Source organism: Trichomonas vaginalis, chromosome I, assembly GCF_026262505.1.
Source record: "Trichomonas vaginalis G3 chromosome I, whole genome shotgun sequence".
Lineage (NCBI taxonomy): Eukaryota > Parabasalia > Trichomonadida > Trichomonadidae > Trichomonas > Trichomonas vaginalis.
Window position 1 is genome coordinate 20,627,553 of NC_067203.1, and position 27,553 is coordinate 20,655,105.

At 33.3% G+C, this 27,553-nt stretch overlaps 11 protein-coding genes and 4 pseudogenes across 15 annotated transcripts, besides 2 other annotated features; 12 read left to right on the plus strand and 3 right to left on the minus strand.

Moving 5' to 3' along the window:
* Window positions 1-18,530: part of a mobile genetic element that runs on past the window's edge.
* TVAGG3_1020840 (protein of unknown function, DUF4106 family) lies at window positions 639-1,142 on the plus strand (the record flags this gene model as incomplete). The annotated part of the gene is made up of 1 exon (XM_051254801.1): window positions 639-1,142. One exon carries the CDS (start codon window positions 639-641, stop codon window positions 1,140-1,142), a length of 504 nt encoding a protein of 167 aa, XP_051080375.1.
* Window positions 2,403-2,828, minus strand: TVAGG3_1020850 (uncharacterized protein; the record flags this gene model as incomplete). The annotated part of the gene is made up of 1 exon (XM_051254802.1): window positions 2,403-2,828. One exon carries the CDS (start codon window positions 2,826-2,828, stop codon window positions 2,403-2,405), a length of 426 nt encoding a protein of 141 aa, XP_051080376.1.
* Window positions 3,410-4,424, plus strand: TVAGG3_1020860 (annotated as a pseudogene). The gene has a single exon. A coding segment is annotated over exon 1 (1,015 nt).
* TVAGG3_1020870 lies at window positions 4,604-5,461 on the plus strand (annotated as a pseudogene). Its single transcript has one exon. A coding segment is annotated over exon 1 (858 nt).
* Window positions 6,243-6,794, plus strand: TVAGG3_1020880 (integrase core domain containing protein family; the record flags this gene model as incomplete). The annotated part of the gene is made up of 1 exon (XM_051254803.1): window positions 6,243-6,794. A coding segment is annotated over one exon (552 nt), but the record flags the coding sequence as incomplete, so codon positions are not given.
* On the plus strand, window positions 6,843-7,328 carry TVAGG3_1020890 (integrase core domain containing protein family; the record flags this gene model as incomplete). The annotated part of the gene is made up of 1 exon (XM_051254804.1): window positions 6,843-7,328. One exon carries the CDS (start codon window positions 6,843-6,845, stop codon window positions 7,326-7,328), a length of 486 nt encoding a protein of 161 aa, XP_051080378.1.
* Window positions 7,594-8,559, plus strand: TVAGG3_1020900 (organellar and viral DNA polymerase type B; the record flags this gene model as incomplete). Its single annotated transcript, XM_051254805.1, has 1 exon — window positions 7,594-8,559. The coding sequence occupies one exon, from the start codon at window positions 7,594-7,596 to the stop codon at window positions 8,557-8,559; it is 966 nt and encodes a 321-aa protein (XP_051080379.1).
* TVAGG3_1020910 (organellar and viral DNA polymerase type B) lies at window positions 8,755-9,285 on the plus strand (the record flags this gene model as incomplete). The annotated part of the gene is made up of 1 exon (XM_051254806.1): window positions 8,755-9,285. A coding segment is annotated over one exon (531 nt), but the record flags the coding sequence as incomplete, so codon positions are not given.
* Window positions 9,746-10,201, plus strand: TVAGG3_1020920 (uncharacterized protein; the record flags this gene model as incomplete). Its single annotated transcript, XM_051254807.1, has 1 exon — window positions 9,746-10,201. The coding sequence occupies one exon, from the start codon at window positions 9,746-9,748 to the stop codon at window positions 10,199-10,201; it is 456 nt and encodes a 151-aa protein (XP_051080381.1).
* On the plus strand, window positions 11,736-12,760 carry TVAGG3_1020930 (annotated as a pseudogene). Its single transcript has one exon. A coding segment is annotated over exon 1 (1,025 nt).
* Window positions 13,459-14,417, plus strand: TVAGG3_1020940 (organellar and viral DNA polymerase type B; the record flags this gene model as incomplete). The annotated part of the gene is made up of 1 exon (XM_051254808.1): window positions 13,459-14,417. A coding segment is annotated over one exon (959 nt), but the record flags the coding sequence as incomplete, so codon positions are not given.
* Window positions 14,833-15,570, minus strand: TVAGG3_1020950 (annotated as a pseudogene). The gene has a single exon. A coding segment is annotated over exon 1 (738 nt).
* TVAGG3_1020960 (uncharacterized protein) lies at window positions 15,714-15,974 on the minus strand (the record flags this gene model as incomplete). Its single annotated transcript, XM_051254809.1, has 1 exon — window positions 15,714-15,974. One exon carries the CDS (start codon window positions 15,972-15,974, stop codon window positions 15,714-15,716), a length of 261 nt encoding a protein of 86 aa, XP_051080383.1.
* On the plus strand, window positions 16,020-16,454 carry TVAGG3_1020970 (uncharacterized protein; the record flags this gene model as incomplete). The annotated part of the gene is made up of 1 exon (XM_051254810.1): window positions 16,020-16,454. One exon carries the CDS (start codon window positions 16,020-16,022, stop codon window positions 16,452-16,454), a length of 435 nt encoding a protein of 144 aa, XP_051080384.1.
* On the plus strand, window positions 17,754-18,056 carry TVAGG3_1020980 (uncharacterized protein; the record flags this gene model as incomplete). The annotated part of the gene is made up of 1 exon (XM_051254811.1): window positions 17,754-18,056. The coding sequence occupies one exon, from the start codon at window positions 17,754-17,756 to the stop codon at window positions 18,054-18,056; it is 303 nt and encodes a 100-aa protein (XP_051080385.1).
* Window positions 18,531-21,347: 2,817 nt separating the features above from the next.
* Window positions 21,348-22,197: a mobile genetic element.
* The last annotated feature ends 5,356 nt before the right edge of the window (window positions 22,198-27,553 follow it).

Below are 27,553 nucleotides of genomic sequence, written 5' to 3' on the forward strand. Positions count from 1 at the left end.
TATACCTCAAAACATTAAAGTTCTTCAATAATATTGTTCTTCCTGCTGGAATACTTCGAACCTGTCTGATTTCAATAGCTTTCTCACCTCCTACATACTCTACCCAGTGTCTTGGATATTCATAAGTATACTGACTTTCTTGAATTTTGGTTGGTTTCATCATAACGTGTTCATAGTATATCTTTATACTCTTGTCAGTTAGACTCGGTGCTATGTTCTGAATATTTCTGACTTGCATTTTTAATGGAGATAAAATGAAGCATTTAATACATGACGTAGATGAAGACATGAATGAAACTACAGACAAACTTAACTCTTCTCTCATTCTTCCTTTCAGTAAGGACTATGAGTTCTGTTCAAATGGTGTTTATTTCTATTGTGGAAAGATGGGTTCAGGTAAGACATTTAACCTCATTCGTCATATACTCATAACAGAACGTTTAGGTCAAGATTCATATTATGACCAAATCATTATATCAGCAACTTCAGACTCTATGGACTCAACAGCGAAAACATTTATGTCAAAAGTTCAAGCCTCTGTCGTTAAAGTTCCAGACAGTGAACTCATTGAATTTCTTCAACGTTACATTCGACGTAAGAGGAAATATTATGCCATCGTTGAATTTATACAGTCAGGAATGCAAAAGACTTCAGAAGAGATGGAAAGAATTATTGACAAACACCACTTACGTCAATACTCAGGAGTTTACGATATGAAACGACTTACAAACTACATTCTATCAAAACTTTCAAAATACCCCTTCAAAAAGTATCCTTCAAACACTCTGCTCGTTTGTGACGACTTCGCTGGTAAAGGTTTAGTGTCAAAGCCTGACTCACCATTAGCTAACATCATTACTAAAGTCAGACATTACCACTTAACTGTAGCAATACTTATGCAAACATGGAGGTTTTTAGCTTTAAACATAAAACGTCTCATAACTGACTTCGTTATCTTTCAAGGTTTCTCACGTTATGATATTGAACTCATTTGGAAACAGTCAGGTATAACATTACCTTTTGAAGAAATTTGGGAAGCATATAAGTCTCTCATCTCTCCTCGTTCATACCTTGAGATTCATATCATGACTAATACCATTAAAGTCAAAAATATTCCATGGGAACGACCAACATTGTTTTAAAGTTTAACCTTCAATTGACTGATGGTAAACAAATTCCATGCATCTCTGTCGCCATTTCTGTTAATATTTTTGCTGTCATTCATATCATCCACTTCCCCATCCGTTAGCTTTTGAAGATATGCGTTAGAATAGCTGTTCTTAAATGAAGGCTTTTCACCTTTGAGAGCATAAACTCTATAACTTTCTGCATACTTTATGTTTGAACCTCCTGAGCCATCATTGACATAAATTTTTATAGGCTTCCACCCTTTGTTCATGTTCCTGCTTCTTCCCTTAGCTCTTTTGTTCAGTAGTTCTACATCTTTATACACAGCACCTATCTCAGTGAATTCAACAATATTTTCGTTCGTTAGCTTTACATTCAAACCCTTGTCGAGTATATTGTTCATTTCATACATATAAAAGGTTTTTATTCTATATGAAATGAGAAGCAAATCCATCTTAGCTGGTGCCGTTAATGTTCCAATTGAACCAACATCAAATGTTGACTCACGAACGACAAACAATATTGTCATAAAGAACTATAGTTCAGAGTGTTTGAAAGAACCAGAACCAGAGCTGAAATCCGTGAATTTAAACACAGCTTCAAACGCTAACGCTACATCAGATGTTAAGTTAGAGTATCCACCACTGGACCAAATTCTTTCAAGAGAAGCCAACGACAATCCTTACACAAATGTTCAAACAAATCCTTCAGATAACGTAGACCATTACCTTCTTCAGTTATACCAAACAATTTTACTCAAAGACGATAAGAAGCTTTTGACAAATCTTATAAGCAAGAACCAAATAATTCTAACAAAGGAGGATTTAGAAAATGTTATCTCACGAATAACAGGGAAACAATGTGTCATTGACTATCTCGACCCTGAAATCGAATGCTGTGGTCAAACTCCACTATTCATGAAAATAGGTAACATCCGCATCATTGAAACACCAGGAACTACAGGAGTTGAGTTTAAGTATAAATATTCGAACGAGTATACAAAACTTTCAACAGAATATAAACTTTGTTTGAAATATTTTTAGTAAATTAAAGCAGTCAGTCAAAAAAATTTCAAGTTAGCAATTTGTAATATCTATCCAAAACTTCTTCAACAGTATCGAACTCATCTTCATAATGCAAACCTAATCTTATTGACTTGGTGCAGTTTTCACTAACACAATATTTTTCTGTTCTCTTGACTGACATAACTAATTCATTTGTTTCATCAAACAGCAACAACCAAAGTTCATGACCTAATACATAACATTCATACTTTATATTTTTAGCTCTGAGTTCTCTTGTAAGCTGTTGCATTTAATATTTTCTAAAAAGTCAACTTCAACAGTCATTCGCACTGGTGCCTTCAGTTCTACAGGCTCTCCTTGAAAGTCAACAAGTCTGAATTGCATGTCTTTCAAATTATGAGGACTAATGCGAACCCATTTACCTAAATGAGTTGCTATGACAGGAACGTTTGGAATGAACATTGAATTGACTGCATAACAGAAGGATTTATATTCTACTGAACCTTTACTATTAACTCCTGAAATGCCTGTGACATTAGCTATTTTAGACTCAATGTATAAACAATTACCATAACATACGTATGGAACAGATTTCATCTCAATCGTTTTGTCAACACTTTTCAAAGGAAATGTCATATGGTATGCACCCAAAAGAAGTTGTACTCTATGACTCATTCTTGGTATCTTAAACTCCTTCGCATAACTGAACTTCAAAACTCCTGCAATAAGTTTAACATTCATTAAGTTTTCTTCGTTATCCTTGTTTATTGTAGTATTTATGAGAGCATTTAACACTCCAGCTAATGTTTCCATCTTATATTCTACATTATTGTGAAATCTTATTTCGTGCTTCTTTCCATCTATTTCAAGCTCCATGAAATCTGTTTCATCTGTTATAACGAATGAAGCGATAGTATTGAAGTCAACCATTCTGAATGCAAGCGCCTCATTCTGTAGACCTAAGTTTGTTTGTAGCTTTACTGTCCCGTATTCGTTTGGGTCTGTACTTTGCAAATAGAACAACATTTTATTCTCATTAAAATATGAGTATAGCTGCATATGCGTATGAAGCTGACAGAGCTAAACGTTTATATTTTGGTCAATACTCTCTCACACTTACTGACAAATATATTGTTATCACTGATGGAAATACTGAGAAATACATAACATGGAAGGACTATGAAAAGTTTGACCCTATTTTAACTCCATGTACTATGCCGTTTATAAAGGACGGTGAAATTATTGAAAAAGATAATACAACCGTATATAGGTCTGTTTATGAAGCATTAGAATATATGTTGAATCATAACCCAAAAAGATTTGACCCAAGCACTACACCATGTGCAATGCCTTTTATTAAGGACGGTGAAATCGTAAGAGTTCCGGATTCAACGGTTTACACAGCTGTTCAAAACAGTTTACAAAACATTTTAGCGAATATCTTTAATTCAGAAACTACAGAAATAAAATTACCATATATAACAGATGCTAAAGAAATTAAATCAAAAACGACAACATTATTTACGTCACTTAATGATTTAATGACTTATATCATTAATATTCCTGCACCAACTACAGCATTTGATCCAAACTCGACGGTTTGCAGTGTACCTTTCATAAATGACAGTTCATTAATTACTTTAAGGGATTCGACAGTAAATGAATCATTAAAGGCGTCATTAATGAAAATCATTGATTTTAATTCATTCACGAATACATATAATTCATTCATTAATGTTTCATATGCTTCTAAAGAAGGTGAGCCAAAAACTATGATAAAGCGGTGTATGAAATAAAAGCATCAACGACGAAATTGAATTCGTTAACTTTTGACGGTGATAGTTTCGTTAATGACATAACATCGGGGAAAACAATTTTAACGAAAGAATACTTAAAATCTCATGTTAGTGAGTTCGTTGAAATTGAAAAAGAAGGTGGAATTAAGTTCGATCCACTGAATTTCATTTTCAGCTTAGCGAATGCGGGTGTTAGTTTCGCTGAATGGACAACTATACAGAGTGAAATAAATGCAATATGGACGTTTTTGGGGTCAAAAGCGGGAATGGGTGAGCTTGTAAATGCTGCAAGAACATTAGGTGAAACAGGAAATTTTGTAGATGGTTTTAAAAGACTTGTTTCAAATGTTTTAACAAACACAAAGAAATTATTTAGATATACCGTACATAACGGACGGATTTTCGAACAGATAGCAACAAACCCTCCGGTTATGGCTGCGTTGATGATGGTTAGAGATATAAAACCACGTAACGACGGGAACGGAAGAACATGAACAACAGGATACTGGTCGGGTTATTCGAGACATTAAAAACGTGTATCCTGAAGTTATTGATTTATTTAGAGGAGTTAATGATTCAATTTCAAAACATTCTATAACCCTCGATGAAGAGAATAAATTAACAGATTATATATTCGTCATTATTGCAGAATTAATGAAGAGAATAAATGAAAAAGGAATTGGTGATATCATTAATGTCAGCGATGTAATGATGAAAAGAAATTTTGACTCATTATTTACAAAACCGAAAACAGAATATAGTCTTTATGACGTAATTACCGAATTAATGAAAAAGATTAATGATAATAAGAGTTCTGGCGGAAGAGTTGAATTAGAAGTGAATGATGTTAATGAGAAATTAGCCGAAAAAGCAGACAAAAATGAGCTTTTAGCTCTGAGTGATAAAGTCAAGAACCACGTTCATTATATAACTTCAGACGAACAGATTATAACGGACTACCATGGATATTTAACACGAAGTGATGAAGCGAAGACAAAAAATGTTAATGAAAGAAGATATAAATACATTCGTGCTAAAGGTTATGACATAAGCTGTACTGTACAGTATGATGTAGCTAAAGCACCAGAAGCATTTGGTTATACCGGTGAAATTTATGCCTCTACTTTCAATGTTAACGGTGTATTAGTTGAACCAAGATTTACATTGAGAGTTAAGGCAAAAATAACGTTTGAAGATGCTATTAAAAGTAAAGCTGACAAAGTTGAACTCGAAGCAATGAACAAAGTTTTGAAATCTCATAAACACAACATCTCCGATATAAATGAACTTCAAGCTACATTAATAGTAAAGCTGACAAGAACCATACACATGAATCCTTCACTACTGTTAGAGCAGACGACATAATATTGAACTATACCCTTGGTTCAAGTGCACCTTTAGAGAATCCAAGTACAAGCGTAAAAGATACACTAAACAATTTAGATAACAGATGTATGAACATTGAAGGTCATGCCAGAAACTTTGAAGCATATGAACTACCAGCAATGTTAGATAAGAAAGCCGACAAAACTTATGTAGATGAAAATTATGCAAAGAAGTCGGAAGTAAATGCTGCGCTTAATGGAAAAGCCGACAAGAACCATACACATGAAGAATTTCAAACAATCAAGATTAAAGAAATTAAAGCATGCATCGAAATAGTAACAAAAACAGGAAGAAACGGTGCAACTGTACAAGAACAAAGAATTTATCCTCCTACTTTTCCTAATGGTTTAATAACAAACAATATAAATATTGAAGATGGCAATAAAGTTATAAACGTTAAACATGAACTTCAAACAATGAAGGCTCAGATTCTTCAAACATTATATCCTGTTGGCTCTATTTATACGTCAATGAATTCAACAAATCCAGCAAGTTTTAGGTTTTGGTACGTGGGAACAGATTGTAGACAAATTCTTATACTGTGCTAACTCTTCAAAGCAAACAGGAGGTTCGAAGAAAATTAAAGAAGCAAACCTTCCACCGCACAATCATACAGGAACTACAAACACAACAGGTAGTCATTCACATTCAATAACAAAAAGAGGTTATACAAATCTTGCAGCAGGTTCGGATAGACAGGGAATGCATAGATATGATATTTCAAGTGACCCAGTAGATTCAAGCACAGGTATTTTCTGTGGAACCACAGGTAATCATTCACACACTTTCACAACAAATCCAACAGGCTCGGGTGCAGATTATATGCCACCATTTGTGACTATATTCGCATGGTACCGCGTTCAATGAACGCGCTTGAGCCTAGAATAAAATCTTTAACTTTACATAAATGAGCTTGAAAGAAGTATTCGAACAACATCCATGGAGGTCATTTAAGAAGTTCAATGAAGCTGCAAAGAGTTGGGGATTTACTAACAGAGCTGAAGTGAAAAGGTTCTTTGACAAAAATGTTGTACATCAAACAAAAATAAACCCTTACGACTACTTTTTACCAATTTACTCCAACACTCCTGACGCATACCAATTTGACACTCTCATTCAAAGCAGAAAAGGAGGACATAAACCATTCCTCATCTTCATTAATGTTAACACTCGTAAAGCATATGCATATCCAATGAAAAATAAAGGAACTCGTGAAGTGTTAAGAGTTTTACAAAAGTTTGTAGCAGAACATAGCCCAAGTACTTTAACATCAGACCAAGACAGTGCATACCTCAGCAATGAAATCACAGATTTTCTCATTAAGCATAACATAACTCACTACACTACTGAAGACCATAACCATAACATACTCGGCATCATAAACCGCTTCATAAGAACGCTCAGAGATTTAAACCAAGAGCGAGACTTTACCGAAGAAACAATGAAACATTTTCTCGAAGTATATAATTCCTCAACACATTCTACAACAGGACATACACCAAATTCAATGACACAACAACAAGAAGAAAAGTATATACAAAAGAAACGAAGCCAAACACAAAATATCAGAAATTCAACACAATTTACCCTCATTCCTGGTACAAAAGTTCGTGTAGTTCTTGACGACAAACCGTTGACAAAGAAACGTTTAAGGTTAAGTAGAAACTATTATATCGTAGACTCTACGCAAGGTAATGGATATCTTATAAAAGCTGCTGACGACTCTATTGCGTTTTACCCTCGACATAAATTAGTCGAAAGTAGTAATGGCAAACTTGCTGAAACCATTGACGAAGCAAAGCGAGGAGTGGTTATTGAAATACTTGGCTATAACATAAACGATGACACTTATAAAGTAAGATATGAAGGAGGCGTTGAAGATGTTATACCATCTAAGAACTTGAGAGAGTCAAAGCCAACACATCTGGGACCATTAGAGCGGGAGTACTGGAAAGACAAAAATAAGCCAGAAAGAATAAGAAAATTCTTCTAAACTTTTTCATTAGATGTAAATCAGACATGAATGAGAACAGTCATGATATCATTAATGGTACCATTTATTTTTGTCATAAATTTACACCAAAAATATATTTTAGGTGAAGAGGTGAGATCTCACCCGTTTTTTCACCTCTTTTTCACCCTCGCCGCTTAGCGGCTCAGATTGCTTTAGCTTTCTCGTGAATTTTCATGAATTTCCTTAAGATAGAAAAATAAAGTTAGTTTTATTTTTATTTATTTTTTTATTTTGTATAAAAGATATGATTTCAACAATCGGCACAACAACAATTCAAGCCACGAACGGCGGGACTCTGTCCACAACTACAGCACCAAACTCGCTAGTCATGAATCCTACGTCAATGTTGGTAGAGATGAAAAGCTTTATTCCTTCTTCATATACTTTTGAAACAGAAATCCAGAAGATAAAGCAAGAACTTTTAACAAGTAATTTAGACTGTAGTGCGAAAGATGAAACAAATGAACAGTATCTTTATGAAATGGAGGACCTCATCGACCATTTGCCTAAACTACCTGAAATTCAGCAGCAAAAACTAACTATTCCTGAATTCGACGAAATTGAAGTCAAAGCAACTGACTCAGTAGAAATAAAGAAGTTCATACGAAAGGTAAATTATGAATTCCTTGGTTTTCATTGCAACCATAAAGTTATGGACAAAGATTGCGACATGGTTTATAAAAATATTTCTGACATATATAAATCGGTGGAGTTTAAGACATACGATAACTTTGTTTCATTAGTTGCAAAATGTGTATGGCAGATAAGAGATAAAGATAGAAGAGGTAAGGTATGGAATGAACAGATAAAACCAGCAGCTTTTGAGTTAAAGAAAACCATTGACGCCTTAGTTGTTCTAGCTGGTTTTATTTCAATGTATAACGCAAAAACGATGCCGCAATGTTCAAAATGTAAAGCAGCAATAAGAAAATATAACTACTCAGTCAAAGAGATAGAAAGAATGCGAAACGACTATGCAGACTTAAAGAAAGAAGCAGAAAAGCCAGCAGAAGATAAAATGGATATGTTGACATTTCTTAATAAAAACTATCCAACAGCAGAAGATTTCCTTCTGTCTGACGTCAAGAAGAAATATAAAGAAACTTTCGGCATTGTTAAAACATTCGATGTACTAAAAGAAGAAATAGAAGCTACGAAATTGTTTAGGATTTCAAATATACATCGTACAATTCATGTAAAACGCTTGTGAAAAAAAGAGGTGAAAAAACAGGTGAGATCTCACCTCTTCACCTCAACATTATTTTTATTGAATTCAGCACAAAAATAATGAATTTCATTAGTTATTTTGTATGTAAAGACAGTAATGACAAACATTGAGTTTGAAACAGTTAGAAAGATAGACAATGACACCAAAGTGGTTAGAATAGGTGATTTAAACGTAAGATACTCAAAGAAATACAACAAATATTCTTTGTCAGACATTATATCTCCATCTGGAAAGAAAACAAACGACTGGGTTAGAAATGCTTCAACTCAGAAAATTTTGACAAGAAATCCTGAGCTTATGATATCAGTAGCATTTCATGGAACAAGAGCATATCTTATAGACAAAAGTCTTATACCAATAGTTTTGTTATGGTTAGACCCAGTTGTTGGATATAACTTCATAACATATGGTTCATTCGATACGGAACGTTGCAGTGAAGGCTTACTTTACATCGTTCAGAAACCGAAGGACTTCAACACAAAAAGATATAAGATAGGAAGGACATATAATATAACTCAAAGATATGACAGTACAGTCAATAGAGTCAAGGTTGTGTTTGTTAATGATATGAGAGCTGCTGAAACAGAACTGCTTGAAGTTTTTGAGAAAATGTATGGTGCTCCCACGAAAGGTAAAGAAACGTTTGAAGTAGATGAGATAGATAAAGCTATAAAATTATTTGACGAAGTTGCTGAAAAATACATGTAAAGCGTTTATTTTTGGTCTTTTGTGAAAGTCAGAAAATAAAGTTAGTTTTATTTTTATTTATTTTTTTATTTTGTATGTAAAGACAGTAATGACAACATCAGAGAACACAACAACAGTTATAGTCCATGAAGCTATAAATGAAGAATACGAATACATACAGTATAACAAACAGTTACGTCTCATTCGTTCAGTCAAAGATGACATGTACCAAATGCAAAGTATAATGAATGCTCTTCGTTCTACAAAGCAAGCATATCATTGGTTTGAAAACCAACAGACAAAAGAACTTTTAGAAGAATTTCCTCATATGATTGCTTCCCTCGGAAAACCGAGAGAAGAGATTCCGTACGAAAATCGCAAGAATTTGGCTCCTGGTTTGAAAGGTTATTATGTTCATAGACTTTTAGTAAATGCTGTAGCAATGTGGGCTTCACCTCGTTATGCTTGTTATATTTTCATGATGTTAGATGAACTATATAAAGCAGAACGTGGAGAGATGGAAAAGAAACTTCATGCAAAAGATGAAGTCATTGAATCCAAAGACAAAAGCATACAGAAAAGAATACCGCGTTCAGTACCAAAAGGAAAGGAAAAGAGTTATAAGTATATGATATATACTGAAGAGTTGGAGAAAGAAGAAGATAAAGATATGGTTATGTTGCATTTAGTCAGAAGAAACAACAAGAGCTTTTATGACTTAGCTAAAATATATAAATCTGACAGAAACTGGTTCTATCGTGAAAACTTACCGATTTCAATGACACCGAATGAGCAAATAAAGGAAATTGTCAAAAATACTCTTCCTCAAACACACTATGACATCAAAGGTTGCACAATACTTACATTCAAAGAAGACTTAACATTACTGAAGGAAAAAATAACAGAATATTTCGATAACTTCAAAGAGGAAGAATAAAAAAATCTAAGCTAATTTTATTTTTTTTATAAAATTTTATCTCATATGAAAGAACATGAATTTAGAATATTCGGAACTCATGACAGAAGAAGAGAACGAACAACATGTAAAAGATTATGCAAAATTTCTGAAGGTATATAAAGCTTATGAAAAAGCGTATGAAAAGTTTATACATTGGGGAATTGTTGTAAAATATCGATATGAAGACTAACCAAAAATATATTTTTGCTTAAATAGCTTCAGGGTCAATTTCTTCAACCATTTCACTTCCTTCGTCAATGTCAATAGAAGCTTCTTCCACCTTTGGTAAGAATTTCTGTATAACATCTTTGTTCGTTATTGTCTTCAGAGATGAAGGATAATATTTCACATTTGTTTCACCCTTCTTATATTCTTTCTGTTCGGAAAGATTTAAAGCAATACTGAAGAAGTCAATATTAGAGTTCTTTATAACAGTATAATGAGTATCTTTGACATTCACGAAGAAACTCTTTTGTTTCAAAACTACTGCTAACTCTTGTGAAGTATAACGTTTGCGGTCAATGACGATAGCTAATGGTCTGACATACTGACCAAACTTAGATTCTTTCACAAACTTCTTGTTAAAGATAACATTAACATTTGAAGCATTATTGAACTCATTCTTGATGGCAGTAGCGAGAGCATTGTATGAAAAGAACTTGCAATCTTGCATGTGTTTCATTAAAATAAAAATATTAAATTATTTTGAAAAATAACTTAAAAAAATCTAATCTAATTTTTTCAAAAAATATTTTTTTATTTCCTACTAAAGATGTATCGGAAGTTGTCTAAGTTAGAACACTCGGAAATAAAACAACTTCTTACAGAAGCTAACATAGAAGTAGCAAAACATTACGCAACAAACAAAAAAGCACTCGCTGACTTCATTAAAGACTATAATGGTGCAATAAGTTATGATAGAATTCATGAGTTCATAAAGCCGCAACGCGGCGAGGACGAAGTCCATGCAAGAGCATTTCCTTTAAATGACGTTGCTATTGACTTATATCATAGACGTTCAGTACCTCATGAAGTAAGAAGAGAAATGTTTGACATAACAAATGCAAACGTTGGTGAAACAAGAAGAAGAGACGACACACTGAAACAACAGAGAAGAGAGATGTTTAAGAGCGCTATAGAACAAGTTCGCAAAGCTAACGATGTCATTCGTTCCATTGACGACAAACCAAAAGAAGGTGAGAGATGGTTAAAGAAAGATGAAGAGAATAGGAAGAGAAATGTGAAGTCAGGCAATAGACTCATTGACTTTAACATCGAAGCTTTAGATGAACCAAACAGAGACTACTTACACAAACATTTCGGTAAGGTTTTCATGAGACTCTTAGAGAAAATTAAAATAAACTCACAACAGAGATGGATGGTATGTTATAAACTTGGTGGAAAGTATGAATGTTCTACGTTAAACCTCAATAATATTGGAACATTACTACATCAGCTCTTGAAGGAGAACTTTATATCAGAGATAGAAGCAAATGCTGCAGGTATTGTTGAAATGCACTATGACTTCTTCTTGACAAACATAAAGAATCTTACCGAAATAAAGATGTATGATTTAACAGAATATGAAGGCTTAACGATGTCAGATGTAAAGAAAGGCAAACCAAAAAAGAGACCATATAGAGATGAAAGCACACTGACAAATGACCAGAAAGCCATTTTGGAAGCTCTTAAGCAAACAGGAAACCCAGCACTTATAGAAAGCTTTTGGAAAGATAATGGTGAAAAGAAGTTTTATAAGAAGAGAAGCGGTCAGTTCTGGAAGTATCTTTGCACATTACCTATAAATCTTGAGCGCTACCAAATCTTCAATGAACTGAACAAAAGAACTGCAACACTTATGACAGAAGACAATTGTTTCGTTTATGCTTGCATTCAGGCTGGAGTAGATGGAGAACTATTGACCACATGAGAGAAGTCATTCGTGTTAGAGACTTTCCTCAAAGTAAAGTACAAGAAATTTCTGACGCAACAGGTATAGCATTTAATGTTACCATTGGTTACTTCAATGACTCAAGACATAATGAAATAAAGAGATACATACCAAAAGAATGTGAAACTGTTCGAACTATTGACTTACTTCTTGTTGAAGACCACTACATGCTAAATGAAAGATTACCAATGACAACATATTTCATTCGCAACTATATAGAAATTCTCAAAGCTTGTGGTGGAATGAACATTGAGAAACAAATGAAGATTTATACAAAGAGAGAAGATAAATATGTAGTTCGTTATGATAGAACAACACCGTTATGGGATGTTATGAAAACATTGTGGGAGTGCAAATATTTCGAACCTATTTCTTATGGAGAACTTTTCACATATACGACTGACTTATATAAACAGAACCTTGCACCATTTAAAGATTTGACATATGCTCCAAAGTATTGTGTACAACTGAAGAAGAAAGCCGAGTCAAAAGAAGTAAATAAAAATAAGTGCAAGTTCATTCCTGAGCACGTTTTCTTTGCTGACTTTGAGTGTAGCACGATGGCTTTCATAAAGCTTTTAACATTGTTATGACAGTGAAGATGGTTCAGTGAGTGAAAGCATTTGGGGTCAGAACTGTGCAACAGAATTTTTGGAACGACTTCCTGACAAGAGTTTAATATATTTCCATAACCTCAGTTATGATATAAACTTCATCTTAAGACACATGACAGAAGTGAAAGGAACTCCCATCATTAAAGGTTCACGAACAATGCAAATAACTGGCTTATATAAAGGAAGGGCAATTATTATAAAAGACTCTTACAGTGTTATAAATAAGAAGCTTAAACTATTTCCTGCTATGTTTAACTTACAAACAGGACCGAAAGAAGTATTTCCATACAACTACTACAGCAGTGTTTTGTTAGCAAATGACAACAGAACTGGTGTCATTTCTGAAGCATGTAAGTTTATCCGGATGCGATACATTCATGAAAAACATAGATTCCATCAAAGGTTGCAGAATAGATGAGAACCACTTCGACTTAGAAAAGTATAGCACATTTTATTGCAAACAAGATGTAAGAATTTTAAGAGAAGGTTTTGTTAAGTTCCGCAATGACATATTGAAAGAATTTGATTTAAACGTTTATGACTACGTTAGTATTTGTTCAATTGCTAACAAATTATTTGAGAACAGAGTGTACTTCCCGAATGGAAATTTATATGACCTCTCAAATAAACCAAGAGAATTTATTTCACGCTGTATTCAAGGTGGAAGATGTATGCTGTCAGATAACATTAAACAAAAGAGCGAAAAGAAACTCATTGCTGACTTCGACGCTGTTTCATTATATCCATCAGCTATAGCAAGACTTTATACTTTAGAAGGTATTCCAAAGGTTATGAAGAAAGAAATGTTAAGCACAGAGTATCTCATGAGACATTTATTCGATGACGACCAAAAGGAACCCATTGGTGAAAAGTTTATGTCTGGCTTCTTTGTTCTCATTAAGATAACAGAGATTGGAATACATAGACACTTTCCTTTAATAGTTTGTGACCCTGAACTAAATCCAGAACTTAACGTTCCCAGAAGTTCAAACACTTGCTGTTTAATGTATGTTGACCATATAACATTACAAGACCTCATAAAATATCAAGGTGTCAAATGTGAAGTGTTGCAAGGATACTATTACGATGGAAACAGAGATATTAGAATAAGAGATGAAGTAAAGAAGTTGTTTGAGTTAAGGTTAAAGTATAAGAAAGAAGGAAATCCTTTGCAAGAAAATATAAAGCTCATTCTGAACAGTATTTATGGCAAAACTATTCTATCTCCTATTGAGTCAAAAATAACCATAGTAAATGACAAAGATGCTATAAGATATGCCATCAGAAACTACAACCATATAGTGAAGTTCGAAGGTTTGGATGGTTCAGATAAAACTATTTTCAAGCTAACGAAAAGCATTTGCAGACACTTTAACTTCTGTCCACTTGGTGTTAACATTCTGTCTATGTCGAAGAGAATAATGTGTGAAGTATTCTGTACTGCTGAGGACTTAGGAATGGACATCTTTTATAGCGATACGGACAGTATGCATCTCTACAATGAAGATATCCCTCGTTTAGCTGAAGAGTTTGAGAAACGTTATGGAAGAGTTCTCATTGGTAAAAACCTTGGTCAATTTCATAGCGACTTTGCAGAAATCACAAAAGATAAACAAAGTTTAGCATACAAGTCAATATTTTGTGGAAAGAAGACTTACATAGACTTACTCACGAATGATTTAAATGAAGTTGCATTTCACTGCAGAATGAAAGGCGTGAAGCAAGATGTTATTGCTTTAACCGCTAATGAAATGTTTCCTGACTCTGTTCAGTGTTATGATGAAGATAATTTTAATGGTTCCGCAAGGAACATATGACAAAGACTCTGAGTTCAGTTTAATGAAACTTTACAAAGCACTTTATGACGGTCAAGAGATTGGATTTGACTTATGTAAGTCATGCTTGAAGAGAAGTTTAACTTCTCAATAACGACTAAAACAAGCTTTATTCGTAAGTTGAAGTTCTGAGGTCATTTATTTTTGTCAGCAATGAGGTCATTCGTGATAAAAATAAAACTAGCGCAAGGGCGAAACCCATGTGGTCATTTACAATACTGCGATGGTAGAGTTTAAGAGTTGTGCTTCAATGTAGAGACAGTCCTTATGGTCTGGAGGTAAGAACACTGGGCAGTTATGGTCATGAGTGGAGAACATGTCTATCCAAAACTCACGATTGAAGCCAGTTAATTTATAGTATTTAGGGTTAGGAAGTGGTGAAGTTCTTGTATGACCAATGAACTCATTTTCAACTCCCTTACTTAAGTTTGAATATAATATAGCTTGCTTTCTATCCCAAATGCCTGGAAATCTAATTTCGGAAAAATCATTTTTCCTCGGAAGCATTGCATCATAATTGAAAACATTCTTGAAATCATCACTTGGTTCAGAGATTTGAAATCTTATACGTAATGGATTTTTTTTCTTTTTAGCTACTTCATTGAATGGTGAGAATACAATGAATTGACAGTCATGTGTTCCATCTTCATTTGTTACAAACTCGTAATGAAAAGCTATTAATCTTTCTACAATTCCTTCTTCTTTCAGTTCTGCAAGAAAATCACGTAAAGGCTGTAAAGTTTGTACTTCAATGTTAAACTTCTTTTGAAAATTTTCGTAAAATGTAATTAACAGTCTTCTAACGTCGTACTGTCATTGAAGTATTTGTATATGTGAATGTTTTGGGCGCTTAAAGACTGTTCGTCATTTTCTATCTCGACTTGAAGTATAAAGTCAACCTTTCTGAAAGCACGTGTTATATACATAGATGTTATGCCAATGTACTTCTCTTCATTTATGTTCACAATCCAGTCTGTTGGAAACTTAAACGTTACTCTGTTCCCCTTTATTTTGACGTCAGGGTTTTCACTACTAAACGCAACAGATAAAGGTATTTGTCTATACATTTAGTTCCGATAAAAATAAACCATTTACTCTTTCTTTGCTTCAGCTTCTTTAGCTTTTGCTTCAGCTTCTTCTCTAGCTTTCTTCGCCAGCAAACGTGGGTTCTTCTGTCTTCCAGCAGCTAATGCAGCAAGTTGTTTTTCACTAAGTTTTCTCTTTGGTCTCTCTGGATTTTGTTCTTGTTTTTGTTCCTTCAGTTCGGATAAAATTTGCTCACGAATTTCTTTCTTCAATGCTTCAACATCTATGACCCCTTGGGTCTTGTCCGTAGGGCTTGTCTGAGTCATTTGACTGCAGATAAAAAACAAAATTAAAACTTTAACCGATGTAAAATGAGCTTGTCAAAATCAGAGCGAGAGTCTATTATATTAAATGACGCAAGAGGAATACAACATCCTTTCTATTACGTAAGTCAGAGTAAAGATGGTAAAATATACGTAAGAAAAAGAAAGGTTCCATTAGCGAATGCAGAAAGCGACAACATTAAGGTGCATGGCAAGGGTGAAGTCCACGAAGCCCATATAAAACCTTCTGTTCAAACTGAGCCACCAATAGAACCAGAAGAAAAGAAGCCAGATGTACTTTCAATAACGAACCAAGAGCTTATTGCAAAGTTCGTGAATTTCATTGAAAAACAAACCGAGTCAAAGAACCCTGACCCACCAGTGAAAGAAGTTGAGACAAAAGAGAATGTACAGTTCATTGAAAATGTCAAGAAACAACTTCCACCACGAATGCCAAGAAGAAGAGTGAGAATAATGAAGTAAATAGATATTTTTATCTGAAGTAAATACATGCAGAACGAACAGCTAAACGAATTTACTCCAGCAGAGCATATTCATCAGATTCGCTCATATTTCGATATCATAGACAATGCAGTTCAAATTGGTGACACTAATAGAAAATATTCTGACGCAAAGATTCCATCACAACCTGGAACTGCTAAAGATAACACATGGGTAACATTCAATCTCTCACCTCCTGGTGAAAATATGTTGGACCTTTACAATACATTCATTACGTATAAAATGGAAGGTCAATTTATTGTAGATAAAGAAATTGGTTCAGGTTCCAATAAAACAAACCCACCAGGATTTTGGATTGGTTTCGATGACGCTTTCTATGCAGCTGCTGGATATCAAATCCTTGCAAATGGTCGTATCGTATATTCTCAAGACAACGCAAGAGAAGAAGCATATATAACTTCAAACTCACAAACTACCGAACAAATAAAGAAAGTAGATGTTTTCTCAAAGACTCGACATGAAGATGTATGGAGTCATTCGGGAACATGCAGAACAGGACAAATTGTTAGTGGTCCAATTACAGCAGGAAAATCATTTGATTTTAAGCTTCGTTTAAGAATTCCTGTTAGAAGATTCCTTCCATTAGAAGCTATTCGATTTATTCCAGCTTTTGCAGGAAACATTCAGCTTAAAGTAAAGTTCAGTAGCGACGCCTTACAATGCACATCTATATCTGTAAATGATATCATTGCTTTCAATCCAACTCTTAAAGTTGCATTTGCTTCAGATTCAAATCCACCCACAAATAAATTTGTTCCATGGAATGAACCATTCACTATGATAACGAAGGCAGTAGAAGCTAGTGGAACAGTTACTATTACAACTGTAACCCAGCAACTATTTCGAACAAAGCTGGATTTTAATGAATGTTTCATTCATCCAAAGTCATTCTCTTTAGACCCTAACATTTATACAGAACTTGTAGAACATTATACAAACGAGGCTTTATGTTTTCCTGTTAAAGTTATGTATTGGATTCCTATGGACGGTTCATTCTCAAAGAATACAGATAGTTCAAGTGCAACATTTACAGCAGCTTATACGCCTATTAATGTTAAAAGTATTTGGGCACTATTTAGAAAGAAAGACAACTATTATGTTAATTTTGAGAACCCTAAGTTTAAATATCTTCAGCTTTCCATGGGAGCTTATGGAAATATGCCTGCAGAACCTGAAAAATCATATGGACCTGTATTTTATGAAATGGTTGCGAACGCTTGCAATACAAACAATGATATGATAGGATTTAATGAAGATGTTATGAGGTCATTGGTGGATGATGGTAGTGTGGAACATAAATGGGATAGCTATGACAACACACATTTCTTATGTGGTTTTCCAACAGAAGTGGACTTTTGCTTCCAGCAAGGTCAAACATCTACTGCTCCAATAACATACAAATTGTCTGTTAAAGGACCTATTGAACTAGCAACTGAAAATGTACCAAAGCCACTTATTGGATTTATGAGGGATTGTTGCTTTGCCATTCAGGTGCGTGCTAATGGAATCCCAATAATAAGATTAGATGACTATAACTTAGCTACGGACGACGGTGAGGAATAAAGGATGAACGTTTATTTTTAAAGCTTATAAATGAGTTCTTCATCAAGCTCTCGTGAACCTTCACCATCTATGAAACAAACTTTACCAAACGATTATGGAGCACCTATTGAATATTTCTTACGAGTTGCACAATGGCAAAGAGCAGTCTCACCAAGGTTAGGTGTTCCACCAGCTCCTGTCAAAAATAGCATTTGGTCAAGTCCTTATATAAGATATGGTCTCCCACTAGGTTTGCTAGCTACAGCAGGAGCAGTTATGATGTTGAAAAGAAATAAAGCAAATGTTGTAAATAATACTGAAGTAGCTGAAGTTAAACAAACTCCAACACCTTCACAAACAACACCTTCACAAGCAAAACCTTCAATGACTCCTGAACCTATGGAAGTACAAACTCCTGTTCAAAAGTCAACTCCTAAACCGACTCCAACATTTAAACCAGAACCTACTCCTCAAATAAATCGTAAAACTCCTGCGTCATATTAATTAAATATCTCTTTTCAACACGTTCACTTCTAATACCCGACAATAACCTACCATAAAACCCCTAAAGCCACTTTTTCTTCTCTATTTACTTTCAAATTCTGAGATTCAAATTTTGTTCTATTTCATTCAGTTTTCTTTTATCAAAATCATATAACCATTCATACTGATTCTTAATTTACTATATTACATTGAGATTTCATCTTTTTTCATATTTCGAATTAAATCAGCTATTTAAACCTAATATCCGGACCTGTCAGTATTCAAATATTATTGGCCACATGTATCTGAGCATTTACACGGATTTTACCCACGTTTTGCAAAAAAAAACCAAAATGATAGAGTGGGTCATAAGGATCAGTTTTGCTATAGCTTGTCCGGCTTGAAACTCAATATTCATTCGGGAAAAGACGTTTCAAAATTTTGTAAAGTATTCAAATTTGCAGCTTTGTTCGATTTGAAAATTGAAATTTGAAACGAAATGACTGTATGAATATGTTCTTCATATTGAATCTAAGCATTTCTTGGAATTTGGAGTTTTTCTAAAAAGTTTTATCGGTTGAAAAATTAAAAATAAAACAAAAGAATTTTTTCCGATTTTTTAAACGCATCTTAATTTTTAACGGACGAAGGAGTATTTGATCAAAGTTTAATAAGGCTATCACACTATATTATAGTTATCTTGCAAAGTAAGCAATATAATCTGGAATTTAATAACTTCATAAAGATTTGATAAAACCATTTTTGTGTGATTAAGTATTTAATATGAAAACATTAAATTTCATTAGGAATATTTAAATGCTGTTATGAAGGTAAAGGATAATAGTTGAGAAAACATAGATTAGAAAAATTTGCGAATGATTGTGAGGAATAAGTGTTTCAGTAGGTTGGGATTCGATACGTGTAATAGGAAAAAAATGAGGATAAGATTGAAATTGTATTTATGAATAGTTTTAATAGAGTGTAAGAACATTTGAGAAGAATGTGTCATTCTGGGAGACTTGCATAGACAATGTCTCCCACAATGACACATAGCACACAATAACAGTGCACTGTTGCATTTTGTTGACAAAAGATACACAACCAGAAGAAGATTGTGTATGAATGTGTCATTCTGGGAGACTTGCATAGACAATGTCTCCCACAATGACACATAGCACACAATAACAGTGCACTGTTGCACTTTGTTGACAAAAGATACACAACCAGAAGAAGATTGTGTATGAATGTGTCATTCTGGGAGACTTGCATAGACAATGTCTCCCACAATGACACATAGCACACAATAACAGTGCACTGTTGCACTTTGTTGACAAAAGATACACAACCAGAAGAAGATTGTGTATGAATGTGTCATTCTGGGAGACTTGCATAGACAATGTCTCCCACAATGACACATAGCACACAATAACAGTGCACTGTTGCACTTTGTTGACAAAAGATACACAACCAGAAGAAGATTGTGTATGAATGTGTCATTCTGGGAGACTTGCATAGACAATGTCTCCCACAATGACACATATAGATAAATAAAAGCGTAATATGCTATTTTGTGTTTCAAAGTATTACAAAATGATTCTTCTAAAAGTTGCTCAGTGAACAACAAACACTTGTTATTGTTTATAATTCAAGTGAATGTTGTACACAAAGACAACAATTGTCTATCAATTGTTGTCTTTGATTCAACTTTGACAAGAATCACAAATGATTCTTATCAAAGTTGCTCAGTGAACAACAAACACTTGTTATTGTTTATAATTCAAGTGAATGTTGTACACAAAGACAACAATTGTCTATCAATTGTTGTCTTGATTCAACTTTGACAAGAATCACAAATGATTCTTATCAAAGTTGCTCAGTGAACAACAAACACTTGTTATTGTTTATAATTCAAGTGAATGTTGTACACAAAGACAACAATTGTCTATCAATTGTTGTCTTTGATTCAACTTTGACAAGAATCACAAATGATTCTTATCAAAGTTGTTCAGTGAACAACAAACACTTGTTATTGTTTATAATTCAAGTGAATGTTGTACACAAAGACAACAATTGTCTATCAATTGTTGTCTTTGATTCAACTTTGACAAGAATCACAAATGATTCTTATCAAAGTTGCTCAGTGAACAACAAACTTGTTATTGTTTATAATTCAAGTGAATGTTGTACACAAAGACAACAATTGTCTATCAATTGTTGTCTTTGATTCAACTTTGACAAGAATCACAAATGATTCTTATCAAAGTTGCTCAGTGAACAACAAACACTTGTTATTGTTTATAATTCAAGTGAATGTTGTACACAAAGACAACAATTGTCTATCAATTGTTGTCTTTGATTCAACTTTGACAAGAATCACAAATGATTCTTATCAAAGTTGCTCAGTGAACAACACCCATTAATTCTTTTTGATATTACACATTAAGCTAACCAACCACACCAGTCATCTTATTTATATAGTTTTTATCCGTAACATTTTTAAAGGATTTCAAATAATTTACTTTTTCAAATATTTACTAGTTAATATCTCAATCAATTTATCCTCTTATTTATATTTTTAAAAATTTTCATCTCCATCACCATTCAATTTGGAATCTCATTTTTAAAATATCTTAATATAATCAGAATTTTATTAGTAGGTTAAAATATTTGCGAATATTAATTATTTGGATCAAAGCTTTCATACGATTACATTAATTTTTTTAATCGAAATTCTATTTCATTACTACTCAATTTTAAATCATAGCAGCATTAATAGCTCATCTACTTATATTCCATCATAATGTTATTTTATTCGATTTTTATATATCTGAGAAAGGGACAAACTATCCAGTGTCACTTTTCAAAGGAATAAAAAAAATAATAAAGATGAAATAATAACATGAAATCTTATATAAATATAATTTTATCTAAATAGATAAATGAATTAAGCAGTTTACAGTTATATATATTTAATGAGAGACAATATCTAGTTCTATGGTAGAAATGACTCTTAGACTCAAATAAGTAACACAGATAGAAAGTACTCAGTATAACAATTATATATGTACACTCAAAGTTAGTCGCTGCTAAAATCTTAACCTTGCATTTCGGGAAAATCTGACAAATGGCTCTTAGACTCAAATAAGTAACACAGATAGAAAGTACTCAGTATAACAATTATATATGTACACTCAAAGTTAGTCGCTGCTAAAATCTTAACCTTGCATTTCGGGAAAATCTGACAAATGGCTCTTAGACTTGTTTTGATAATTAATTCTTCAATTATATTATAATTTATAACAAATTTCCTCAAACTATCTGTATGTCATTCAATTCCCGGCCACTACATTCAATGATGGACCATTTCCTTCAAATTTTGAAATACCTTATTCAATTTGTTGTATGGAGCCCGTGATATTCAACACTATGGAGCTCCTCCAGTTTGGTATCCAAGAAGAGATAAAAGCTAGCATGGGCTACTCTCAAAAATGCTTGAAGCAATATATTCAAGTTTGCAACAAGGATCAATAGATTCAAATCTTGTTTATTGTACTTTAAAGGTACTTTTAAAAAAGAAACAATTAATGTAAAAGATTCAAATAATTTTTTATTATTATTTTATTAATTTTTTAAAATAAGGTTAATAAAAAAGTGACACTGGATAGTTTGTCCCACACTCTATATATCTGATTTTCATATTTTTTCAAATTCTGTCGCAAAATCTTTAAAATTGTTATATTTCCTTACAACACGGTTAATATAGTATTCTCCTTAACTTGTTTAAATGCAATTTTGCAATATTTGGAAATGATCAAAATACCCTACTTTTCCAACATTTAGAAAACATGCATGACCCCCTACCCAGGGTCCAAAAATTGGTATTTTCTGCGCTCAGGCAACATGAGTTTTTGGGCCGCCAAATGAATAGCTCAAATAGTTTCCTCATATAGAGACATGCTTATGCTTACAGTTTGAAGGGAATCTAAAGTGATTTTTTTCTGCATTTCGAAATCTAATGCAATCTTAAAATCATGATTAAACTGCAAATCTGGGCGCAATTTTTTAATATGTTAATATATGAAGGTACTCCTACTACTGCGAATGCTTCAAATGAAAATTCAAGAAATCAGATTAATTTGATCACATTAGTATAGTAGTGGTCAATCCAAAAACTCATATGTTGATATATAACCTATATAGATGATAATTATCGACTCTTCATTGAAATGCATAAGATTTAATAATCTCATAAATATTCTTTTTAATTTTCAGTATTTCGTGTGCATTTAGATTGCATATACCTGTATATGATATTTCTAGAATGTTTTGGTTAGATATTATGTTTTTTAGATTAATATTTTAACATTTTGATAAAACAAGCAATTGTTCCATTTTGGAATCGTGATTGAACTCTAGTTTGACTAATATGATGTTGTATGATCAAATAAATTCTAACTTCATGAGATAAATTTTGAAATTAGAAAATGCGATATCTGACTCAAATATTTATCTGAGCACATTTAACATTCAATTATAAACTAAAGTAATATACAGCAGATTCGATTTGGCTTATATTTTAAATATTCAACAAATAATCTTATAAAATTGTGCTATTCACGTTTCTCAAAGATGAATTAAGCATTTACAACTTGTGCATTGATGGAATTAGATATGGATTCTAATGTTAATCGATATTTTGTAAATTGATATATATTTTATCATGGTTTGACATTTGATCGTGTTGAAACCGGAATTGCAATATGCATCATCTATATATATAATTATCAAAATATGAGCTATAGATTTTTAAATTATGCTCCTGATTATGAGTGACTTATATGATTATATTGAATTGAGTAGTAAGAATCATAAATATTAGAATATTACGATAATGTATTATAACCTTATAGAAGCTTAAGGCTAAAAATGATGATGAAAATGTAGCTCAAATTTAAGTCTAAAATTTTGAAAAAATTAAGTGCTTATGATAGTATGACGATATTGGTGTTTGAATGTAAGAAATTAGAGATGTATTAGAAGCATTATGAGAAAATAATAAGATATAAAAACAAATTTTATGAAATAATTTAAGTTATAAGAGGTATTAACATTGGTAATGTGTGAATAAGATAGTAGAATTGTATTGGATCTTTGATTAGTATTTTATAACAATTTATTAATGTAGATGTGATTAGAATGTTGGATTTCAAAGGAGAAAGCGGATTGTTCACTCTTGTTGGTCTGCATGTGTCATTCCGGGAGACATTGCCTGTGCATGTCTCCCAGAATGGCATACTGTTCCGCATTCATAACTTGAATGCGGAACTTTGACCGACAAGAGTGCATTGTGCACTCTTGTTGGTCTGCATGTGTCATTCCGGGAGACATTGCCTGTGCATGTCTCCCAGAATGGCATACTGTTCCGCATTCATAACTTGAATGCGGAACTTTGACCGACAAGAGTGCATTGTGCACTCTTGTTGGTCTGCATGTGTCATTCCGGGAGACATTGCCTGTGCATGTCTCCCAGAACGAGACAATTTATTGCAATCAGAATACGATTGCAAAACTTTGACCGACAAGAGTGCATTGTGCACTCTTGTTTGTCATCCACTATGATACTTAGAGAAAATACTTTACTTACATTATTTAAAATATTAATTTCCCTATTTAATATTTATTTATTATTTTTTGTGCTTTATATTCCCTATGGCATGTACTGAACTATTTTATAGACTCTACCGAGCTATCTCCACATATAAACATTTGACAATAACACATATATACTCTCTTCATATTCTAGTCTCATGACATATTATTGCAAAAGCTATATTTATACAGCATACCTCATAAAGTCTCATTATATCCCTATCTAAGCGTTCAAAACCTATTTTCCCCACGTAATCTGATTCTTCAGGCTCCGCTGATTCGATTTCTGCTGTCAGATCGTGAAAATATGAATCACATAACAAGATAAACACAAGTTACCCAACTTGATATTTTACGTAAAAAAACTCTTTAAGTTCATGTTCAAACAACATCATTTTAGAAAAATTCAATTTTTTCCAAAAGTGTGTGAATTCAAAAAGTCACAATATATCTAGTTATTACCCAGTATTAATTTTTTAATTTAGTTTTTGAGATATTCATTTTATAATACGTATTATTCAGAAAATTAAATACATTTGTAAGGGAAAACGGAATTAATAACAAATATATGAATATCGTGGAAGAGTCAATTTGAAGAAAACATTATTATTTTGGATTTGTGTTTATCTTGTTATGTGATTCATATTTTCACGATCTGACAGCAGAAATCGAATCAGCGGAGCCTGAAGAATCAGATTACGTGGGGAAAATAGGTTTTGAACGCTTAGATAGGGATATAATGAGACTTTATGAGGTATGCTGTATAAATATAGCTTTTGCAATAATATGTCATGAGACTAGAATATGAAGAGAGTATATATGTGTTATTGTCAAATGTTTATATGTGGAGATAGCTCGGTAGAGTCTATAAAATAGTTCAGTACATGCCATAGGGAATATAAAGCACAAAAAATAATAAATAAATATTAAATAGGGAAATTAATATTTTAAATAATGTAAGTAAAGTATTTTCTCTAAGTATCATAGTGGATGACAAACAAGAGTGCACAATGCACTCTTGTCGGTCAAAGTTTTGCAATCGTATTCTGATTGCAATAAATTGTCTCGTTCTGGGAGACATGCACAGGCAATGTCTCCCGGAATGACACATGCAGACCAACAAGAGTGCACAATGCACTCTTGTCGGTCAAAGTTCCGCATTCAAGTTATGAATGCGGAACAGTATGCCATTCTGGGAGACATGCACAGGCAATGTCTCCCGGAATGACACATGCAGACCAACAAGAGTGCACAATGCACTCTTGTCGGTCAAAGTTCCGCATTCAAGTTATGAATGCGGAACAGTATGCCATTCTGGGAGACATGCACAGGCAATGTCTCCCGGAATGACACATGCAGACCAACAAGAGTGCACAATGCACTCTTGTCGGTCAAAGTTCCGCATTCAAGTTATGAATGCGGAACAGTATGCCATTCTGGGAGACATGCACAGGCAATGTCTCCCGGAATGAGACACTGCGACCGTCAGGAGTGCATATTATCATCAAAAATTCAAAAAAAAACATTTTTCTTTTTTCTTTGGCGAAAAATGTACTTATTTTTTTGAAATTTTCGAAATATGATTTTTTCGGGAGACTTTTTCAAAATTTTAATATGATAAATATGAGTTATTTTATGTTCTCTATTTGAGAGTCTGCTTATTTTTGAGTATTGAGCAAGATTGAAAAATGAGAATATTTAGGAACATAATAAATCGATTTATCTCGTCATGTAGTTCATATTTTCGCGTTCTGAGAGCGGAAAACGCATTTTTTGAATGCGTAGATTCCGAATCACACGGAAAAAATAGGTTTTAATAAGAAAAATAGACAATTTATGAAGTAACAAAGCACATAGTATTATAAAAAAGAAAAACATTTTTCTCATATGAAAGAAAATATAACGTATTTTTTACAGAGCGTAGGTATATATCGAGCCAATTCACACCATAAATTCTTTTCTCGTTCTCGGGCCTATAAACAACCTGAGGTGCACAACAATATTAACTTATACTGCTGTTATCTGGATTTGAATCCTCAATTGAGAGAATTCCAGATAACTTCAGTATAAACAAACCATATACATGTTTCCTCCTTGCTTCTAGGCCAAGCATAACAAGTACATTACCTTAGAGCAAATCTCATTCGGAGTTTCTCATTTAATGAGAGACTCCGAATGAAATTTGCCTATTTGATTAATTCGTGCTTTATGAGATGCAAATTCTGATGATAAATATTGATCTAGAGCTTATATAAGATGCGAAGAAACTTCAAAAAAAGCTAACCGGTAAAGACAGCAACTTGCAACACCAAGTTGCTCACGTAGTGATTACAAGCATATCTGCAAGGCAAAGTCCTCAGGATGCAGAACTTTGCCTGCAATCAGAAAAGAGATTGCAGCAGAGTAACCGGTAAAGACAGCAACTTGCAACACCAAGTTGCTCACGTAGTGATTACAAGCATATCTGCAAGGCAAAGTCCTCAGGATGCAGAACTCTGCCTGCAATCAGAAAAGAGATTGCAGCAGAGTAACCGGTAAAGACAGCAACTTGCAAAGTCAAGCAGTTTCTGAGATTTTGATTTATAAATCATAAACCTTCATGCTTGATGATTTTGTAGAATTGTTAACTCATGTCATCAGTTAATGCTCACCTAAGGGAGGTGTTTTGCGGGAGCTGGGGGTATCTTGGTGAGTACTCAGGAGGCCAAGAAGGGCACCCCAACCGACATTTTGCTGATGGATTGAGTTCGCAACCATTTTTATAACCGTAAAAACCGTCGGGACAAAACAACTTGAATAATTGAATTTTTTAATGATAATGATTGTGAAATAACATGTAACTATAATTTAAGAATGCCATATTTTTGTTAAAAAAAATTTCGAAAAGTGAGAGATTTTCCGTTCTAATAAATATATTTGATAACCGGGGCGTCCCCGGAATCAAATAAATTATCATATCGAGAATCGGAGATCCTTGCAGTTTCGATTTTTTCGAAAAGTGAGAGATTTTCCGTTCTAATAAATATATTTGATAACCGGGGTGTCCCCCGGAATCAAATAAATTATCATATCGAGAATCGGAGATCCTTGCAGTTTCGATTTTTTCGAAAAGTGAGAGATTTTCCATTTTAATAAATATATTTGATAACCGGGGCGTCCCCCGGAATCAAATAAATTATCATATCGAGAATCAGAGATTCTTGCAGTTTCGATTTTTTCGAAAAGTGAGAGATTTTCCATTTTAATAAATATATTTGATAACCGGGTGTCCCCCGGAATCAAATAAATTATCATATCGAGAATCGGAGATCCTTGCAGTTTCGATTTTTTCGAAAAGTGAGAGATTTTCCGTTTTAATAAATATATTTGATAACCGGGGTGCCCCG